The sequence below is a fragment of the Amphimedon queenslandica genome, unplaced genomic scaffold, assembly GCF_000090795.2.
Source record: "Amphimedon queenslandica unplaced genomic scaffold, v1.1 AMPQUscaffold_11973, whole genome shotgun sequence".
Classification (NCBI taxonomy): domain Eukaryota; kingdom Metazoa; phylum Porifera; class Demospongiae; order Haplosclerida; family Niphatidae; genus Amphimedon; species Amphimedon queenslandica.
In genome coordinates, this window is record NW_003547788.1 from 1 (window position 1) to 7,575 (window position 7,575).

General features: G+C 34.0%; 3 protein-coding genes across 3 annotated transcripts; 1 reads left to right on the plus strand and 2 right to left on the minus strand.

Annotated features, from left to right (window-relative positions):
• Positions 1–32: 32 nt before the first annotated feature.
• LOC109588618 (uncharacterized) lies at positions 33–3,116 on the minus strand (the record flags this gene model as incomplete). Its single annotated transcript, XM_020004766.1, has 7 exons — positions 2,159–3,116; positions 1,182–2,108; positions 1,047–1,103; positions 910–966; positions 687–797; positions 124–499; positions 33–68 (listed from the first exon to the last, which is right to left on the minus strand). Coding segments are annotated over exons 1-7 (2,522 nt in total), but the record flags the coding sequence as incomplete, so codon positions are not given.
• A 191-nt stretch (positions 3,117–3,307) lies between these two features.
• Positions 3,308–4,452, minus strand: LOC109588619 (uncharacterized). Its single transcript, XM_020004767.1, has 2 exons — positions 3,438–4,452; positions 3,308–3,393 (listed from the first exon to the last, which is right to left on the minus strand). Exons 1-2 carry the CDS (start codon positions 4,450–4,452, stop codon positions 3,308–3,310), a joined length of 1,101 nt encoding a protein of 366 aa, XP_019860326.1.
• Positions 4,453–4,599: 147 nt separating this feature from the next.
• Positions 4,600–7,573, plus strand: LOC100640343 (probable ATP-dependent RNA helicase DDX47; the record flags this gene model as incomplete). The annotated part of the gene is made up of 7 exons (XM_020004768.1): positions 4,600–4,651; positions 4,700–4,871; positions 5,245–5,358; positions 5,980–6,175; positions 6,744–6,925; positions 7,064–7,311; positions 7,533–7,573. Coding segments are annotated over exons 1-7 (1,005 nt in total), but the record flags the coding sequence as incomplete, so codon positions are not given.
• Positions 7,574–7,575: the final 2 nt, after the last annotated feature.

Here is a 7,575-nt window from a genome sequence, read left to right on the forward strand (position 1 = left end):
GAGCTATCAGATCCTATAGGTTGAGGAGTTACGCTTCGATGTGAGTAGCGTAAAACCCAACCCTTAATCTTTTTATAGATAATGCCCAATGAAGAAAATTTAGAGATATATATACTGCCATACCGCTCACCAACTGGAAAACTTCCTTTATCTACTGTTTGAAATTCAAATCGACAGTGATCATTAGAGGAAGCAACAAAGCTGAGGTGATTTGCATGAGATGGTGTTTCAATTGAAACACAATGCTGTATCTCTAGCAGAACTGGTTTCAGTAGAGGCTTGGAGACAGTTATAGTGTACACAACACTGACTAGCTCAGAATCCTCTGGTAATATAAACTCTCCACCAACAAGAGCAGTAATGGATACTTCAATGGTTTCAGAAGGTGGAACAGCTCCTTCTGGTACTGTTATCCTCAAACCATATTCTTCCCAGTTTAGTAATTGTGCATAATTTTGAATGAAAAATGACTCTGTTCCAGCAACACCTTCAGGTTTATCTAAAAAGTCATCCAATTAAATATAATGGTATTATTGTTATGTTTATGTAATCTGAAATAAACTGCATTTTATTCATGCTACTTTAATAATAAAGAATATAATGCTTCAATCAAATTAAATTTTGAACAAATTATGTTTAAGCATTCAGATTGCATAAATAAGAACTATACGCTGTAATTAAAGTACTTGTTTGATCATCCTTTTTTGCTAATTCATCATCCTTTTTTGCTAATTCATCATCCTTTTTTGCCGAACCATCATCCATTTTTGCTGATTTATCATCTGTTGCTAATTCATCTGTGGTAATCATAATAACATTTAACCACAAGTTTAATTGGAATCATAAATCATAGGAGCAAAATTAAGCTGAATCTGCTAAGCAAAAACTGTGCATAGTATTATAATATACCTGCTTGCTGACTGTCTCTTGCTAATTGACCTTCTCGTGCTAGTTCAGGTTCACTACCTATAGAATTAAAATTTTGGTTGCTAATTTGGCTGTCCATGCATATATTAATGGTGGAATTGATTTTATAAATAGTCTACCTGGTTGCTCTTCAGAATCATCTTGTCTTGTAGATTGACCTTCTGGTAATTTACCATCTAAATTTAAAATTAACACCATATTTTGAGCAAAATAATGGATTGTATGAAAAATAGCTATGATTATGAATCTAGTACCTTTAAAACTTCTTGTTGGTAATGGTTGGTATCCTTTACTAGACTTCCACCGAACTATGAATGCAAAGACAATAATAACGAGTACAACAAAGATAATAACTAGTGCAGGTACAACAGCTACAAATACTGCCAATGGTACATTTGTTGTTGTTGCAACAAGAAGAACTGGTTTTGTCAACATATTTGCTCTTGCCACTACACGGATATTGTCTTTTATGGAGCTGCGGCAAATTGAAGTAGAATTCTTTGTTATATTACAATGAGGTCTGTAAGTTTTGTTCAATTTATAATGGCTCATACTGCTTTCCATTTGGACTGAACTATTAGTATAATAGTACTTGGTGTGAGTGTATACATCAGCCTGAAATGCAGGGTGCAGTACAAAGTGATAGTAGGCAGCTTTTTGTTTCATGTCAATATTCGAAAAATTAAAATTGAAGGTTTCATTGCCATAAAACAAAGAACTTTGCAATGGAGTATAAGGCTTTTTTGTAAAAAAATTTTCATATTGCTCATAGTCATCGAAGGTTGAAACACGAAATGGAAGGCCACTAATATTTGAGAATAATGATATATTGTAATTAACATAGTTCTCCTCAGCTTTCACTAAGTAGATGGACTCATTGAGTACACAGGAACTACTGAAATTTTTACATTCAATTTTACTTTTATTCGCCAAGGGAATAGGAACAGCTTCGCTACGGCTAACAGTGTACAAACTAATGTCAGAAGAATTTGCTGAGTCAGTTTCTACTGAAAAAGCAATATCATGTGTATTAACCCACTTAATGAAGCCTGTCTGATCTAAATTAACTAAAACAAAATCTTTAGTGTTGTTTATCCATGTTTTCCCATAGAATTTGATTGAGTAAGAAAGAATAATAGGAATAAATACGCCTTCAAATATCATGATGCCAATAAAAATACCTAAAATACACAAATAGCATTACAATTATGTTTAAATTAAATTTACATACTTAGAAAAATGCTCCCTCTTCTGTTGGACAAAATTTTTCGTCTGACTGCATCTTTTTTCTTAATACAATAGCCAAAGGAAACAGAAGATATGAACAAGGTTAAGAAGAAAGCACAAATAATGGCCAGAAAACCAAAAACACGAGATGTAGATGTAATAGTAGTAATATCAGGATGACTGGAATAAGAAATAAAGTTAAAACTCGTTGAATTAACAAGTACGCACACATGGTGTGGGTCAAGACAAAGAATAGTTTCACACATCCTAACAATGCAGGATGTCCTATTTACCGACAGGCTGGTGTATACTTCTGCATTTGACAAATTATAGTAAACCTGAACCACAGAAACCTCAGCACTAACAGTGATGATGTCAGTATTGGCATTGCTAATATTGCTTTCAATGCCAACGTAATAATCATTCTGCTCATCCTTGACTGGGAAGCTTATAACAGTAGTATTACCATTTGTCAAACAATCTGAACGAAATATATAGTTTGTAAAATTGGTTTGTATGTAAAGAAACTCATCATATGCTTCAGCTGAATTTATAAAGACAAGGGAAATACATGAACTTGAGTCAAGAGGCAATGTGTTTGCAATGCTGTAAGTAACTGTAGATCCAGGTGCTAAATTTAAAGGAATATTGTCAAAGTTAAAGCCAGTACGTGAAATTTTATTTGTAAGTAGATTTGTAACCACATGTTTGGGACCCAATCTTGCGGAAGAAGCTCTTAAACTATTACAAGGAACTTTATACACAGAAACTGAATCAGCACTGGGAAATGACAAGGTGATCTCAACATTTGCAACTGACTTATTAAACCTTTGAGAGTTCATTAAGAGTACTGGATACTTGTTTCCAACCAGCCTGGTACTACTGACTAACCAGTCATAGGTATTAATGGTTGCAAAGGCTATTGCTATTAAATGAAGGCTCATTAGAAACAGCATTACCATAACAGCAATTATTACACCTAGTATAGAATAACAAAATATAGTGGAAGTTAATTAGAGCCACATTTACACTATAGGCCCTTTAAAGCGGTCTGTAACCAATTTAGAAATAAACTAGTTTACATGTGGAAAATTACAGTTTTGCATTAATTATACACAGGTGATATGAAAATAAACAAACCCACCCACCCACATCAGGCTTGCCCTATGAAATGTGAAACTATGAATCTTGTTGAAGTAGCCTTACCTTTACAGGTACATTTTGGCTCAGTTTGTGGTCCTAAAAATAGCCAATAATATAAATGAAGGATAAAAATTGCATACCTCTTTTCTTACATAATTTGTAAACCATTGTCAAAGCTATAGCAACAGCAATCAATTCGAGAAACACGGCGCATGAGAAAAGTATAAGACGAACTGTTGGTTTGAAATAAAATGTACTGTGAGCATCATATTTCAGCACTATATTGTGATGAGAGGTTTCAACAATCACGTATCTGTTTTTGGTGGGGTCACACAGATATCCATCACAAATCTTTATGATGCATGAAAAATTGAAGCTTTCATTTAATGAACATTGTGATGATAAGTCCTGCAGCATTGTGGTGTTGTAATAAAAGCGAATTGCTGTTATATCAAGAGAAATGTTAGTATTGTCACCAATATCGATTGCAACATAATATGGAGAGGCATCATTTATAGTAATGTCAATAATAGCATTACCAGAAACATTGAAACAAAATTTGGAGACATATTTAAATGTATAATCGACCAAAAATGTTATGTAATCAGAGGTATTACTAAAGTAACATAATTGATTAATTACCTCATGATTAGAACTGGTAATATTATACTTCAATGAAGAACCACGTTGAAGGTAAATTGGCTGATCAAATGACAGAATATTACAGCCGGTCCGAAAGTGCCCTTTTGTTAATGGTGAAATCTGAAGATTTTCCTTTAAAGTGGTAAAAGATAAGGGTGGCAAAGTTGAAGAAGTCAAAATGTTCACTTGGACATCATCATGAGGTGGCGGAATCAGTGTTAGTTCAACTGTTGACACATTGTTATCTATTGCAATTACTTCAAAGCTGTTTAGACCTTCAGAGATGTCTCCTAAGTCTACCTGCTTACTTTTTGTTTTAAATTCTGGGAAAGCACTGAACGTTAAGAGAGAAGCAGAAGTCGAGAAGGCAAGGAGAATGAACAAAATAAAAAGACAGCACGGGACGTTTTTTGAAAGCCTCTTCCTCGGCCTCTTCTGCTCACTTTCCTGTATGCTTCCAGTTCTATTATCTCTGGATTCATATGACCAAGAGTGATATGACCTATGTGCCATTTCGCTTTTCCACCCCTTCGAATCTAGATATTATAAATTGAATTCAATGTTCAAAACAAATGAAAGTCACGTGTGATCACGTGTGTAGACTATGATTTAAAAAGATGGAGGAATGCATGACTATAATATAACAGGCAATAATTTATGATGGAGATAATTATTCAAGAGACAAACTCTCAGAGGGACGCCATTCCTTTGTGTGAGCCTATATTTTCTACACATTTAGGCAATCTACATGTCTCTATAGTGTCATTCTCTAATGGTCGACTTGATTCCAGTTCAGATGTTAAAGCAAAGCATTCCCTTTACCAAGAGAAAGGTATGAAGAGGAGGACACTGGTTACAAAGACGGACCACATGACGTACATTGGTACCAATTACGAGACTGAGGGAACCATGAACACTTTCCCTTTTAGAAAGTGAGAGATGACATCATTTATAATTTTGCCACACCCCTTTCAGCAAGTGATATGACGATACTATTTAATTAAAGATCTTTTCACACTGGCAAAAGTAATGTACAGTGATATGTATTAATTGTATTCACACTAGGGTAGTTTCCAATTAATGCACATCACTCTCATTTCACCTCCAGAGGTGGATTGTATCAACAAAGTGCATCAAAGAGCTTTAAAACTGTGTTAGTGTGAAAAGACCTTTAGTGTTTTTATGCGTAATTAGTAGCCGCGCTTAGATTTTACCAGCTTTTAATTAACTCTATTAATAATCTTTTAAATTAAGACTCTGTGAGTTACAAAATGATATAATTTAGTAATTAATACTTATATGTAGGTATATGATTGGTGTTCTTAATAAAGAGACTGGTACTGTGGAGTTACATAATACTGATATATTTCATATGACACCTTATATCAAAGGTATGGTAGACTCTGTAGCCAGCCATCAGTACAATACATGTATCTATTAATGATTGTATATTCTATACAGGCCTATGGTTTTTTCCAAAAAATGGCTCCGAAGTCACCTCTAATTTTTATTATGTTTTCTGATGCATATTGATGTACTTATGCTACATAACAAGTTTGAGCTCATTCCGACTTCAACTTTTTAAGTTAGGGCCATTTTTAAAAATGAGTCAATTTCTGAAAAATACCCAAGGCTATAGCCCATGGTTTTTTCCAAAAAGTGGCTCCGAAATCACCCACTATTTTTATTACATTTCCTGATACATATTGATGTACTTATGCTACATAGCAAGTTTGAGCTGATTCCGACTTCAGCTTTTTGAGTTACGGCCATTTTTTAAAATGTGCCAATTTCTAAAAAATGCCCAAACCATGGACTATATATAGACCATGGTTTTTTCCAAAAAATGGTTCCAAAATCATCCCAAATTTTTGTTACATTTTCTGATGCACATTAATGTCTTTATGCTATGTAGAAGTTTAAGGCCATGCCAATTGCAAATTATTTTGAATTATGGCCCCTCCCTATTAATTTGTACATGTACATGCATAACAGGCAAACAGTTGATACATGTCTCTTTATGTGCTTGATCTCTACAAGCAAAACTGATACTCCAGTGACTGATCCTAATCCCTCCAAGCGTAAGTCCATATCCAAGGAAGAGTATTCTGAGGGTCTTGAGAAAGTAATGATGTCATTCGGTAGCTCCCAGGCAAAGAAGGCGTGGTCAGCAGCTAAGAGGCCTGAGGAACCATATAGACTGACAAGTCTTTGTTCTTGTAACGTGCCATGCCAGGTAAGAGAAGTGAATGAATACTATTTATTGATCTTAATTATTTTTATTTGAGTGTGGGGTGAGGAATCATTATTTTTTATTCAGCATAGTGCCACTTTTATGTATTAATGCATTTAATAAATATTTTTAATAAAAATTAATTAGCAGCAGCTTACTTCCTGTTTCATAATTCATTTTTAATAAAAATTAATTAGCAGCAGCTCACTTCCTGTTTCATAATTTATTTTTAATAAAAATTAATTAGCAGCAGTTCACTTCCTGTTTTATTATTCATTTTTAATAAAAATTAATTCGCAAAACCTCATTTCCTGTTTCATTATTCATTTTTAATAAAAATTAATGCTCATTAATTAATTTTAATTAATCAATTAATTAATTAATTAATCTTTTAAACTACTGCCGCTGTCTTACCTAAGATAAGCTGAGCAGGCAATAGCATATTCCTGTTCCTTCCATAGCTCCTAGTGGGCATTAATTGGAGAGAGAAACCATGCTAGTGACACTACTAAATTATATTTTTCTCATGTACAGTTAAATATCTTATTGATGTAGTATGATGTCATGTTGATCTTTTTCATTTCTTCTTTTTATAGTGCAACACGAGTGTATTCCTCAGGCTATTTTAGGCATGGACGTCATCTGTCAAGCAAAATCAGGTATGGGCAAGACTGCTGTCTTTGTCATAGCAACGCTTCAGCAACTGGAGATAGTTGAGGGACAAGTCTCTGTTCTTGTTATGTGCCATGCCAGGTAATGAATGATCATAATTTTATTTAAGTGTGTGGTTAGGAATATTTTATTTAACATAGTGCCATTTTTGACTGTTAGGAATATTTTATTTTTACATTTTATTTCTTATATTTAATGCATTGTCCTTTTTTTCTATAGGGAATTGGCCTATCAAATATACAAGGAGTATGAACGATTCTCCAAGTATTTTGATGGAGTCAAGACCTCGGTGTTCTTTGGCGGCATTAGTGTCATGAAAGATGAGGAGACTCTCAAGACTAACTGCCCACACATAGTGGTTGGTACTCCTGGTCGCATCCTGGCTCTGGTGAGACAGAAGACGCTCAACCTTCACAATGTGAAGCATTTTATATTGGATGAGTGTGACAAGATGCTTGAGCAACTGGGTAAGCACTTATATTACATTTATTTATTAATCCTTTGCCTGTGTTATAGTAATTTGCTTTGTATGTGAATGCTGCTTTAATTTTTAGAGCCTAAGATTTTGTGTTTGTTGCTCATAATTTTTTGAAATTAGCTACAACCAAGTGCCTAAATTTTGTGTTTGTTTTTGTGGCAAATTATTTTGTCATTAAATATTATTTCTCTCTCCCTCTCTTTTTGTTAGACATGAGAAGGGATGTCCAGGAAATCTTCAAAGCCACACCTCA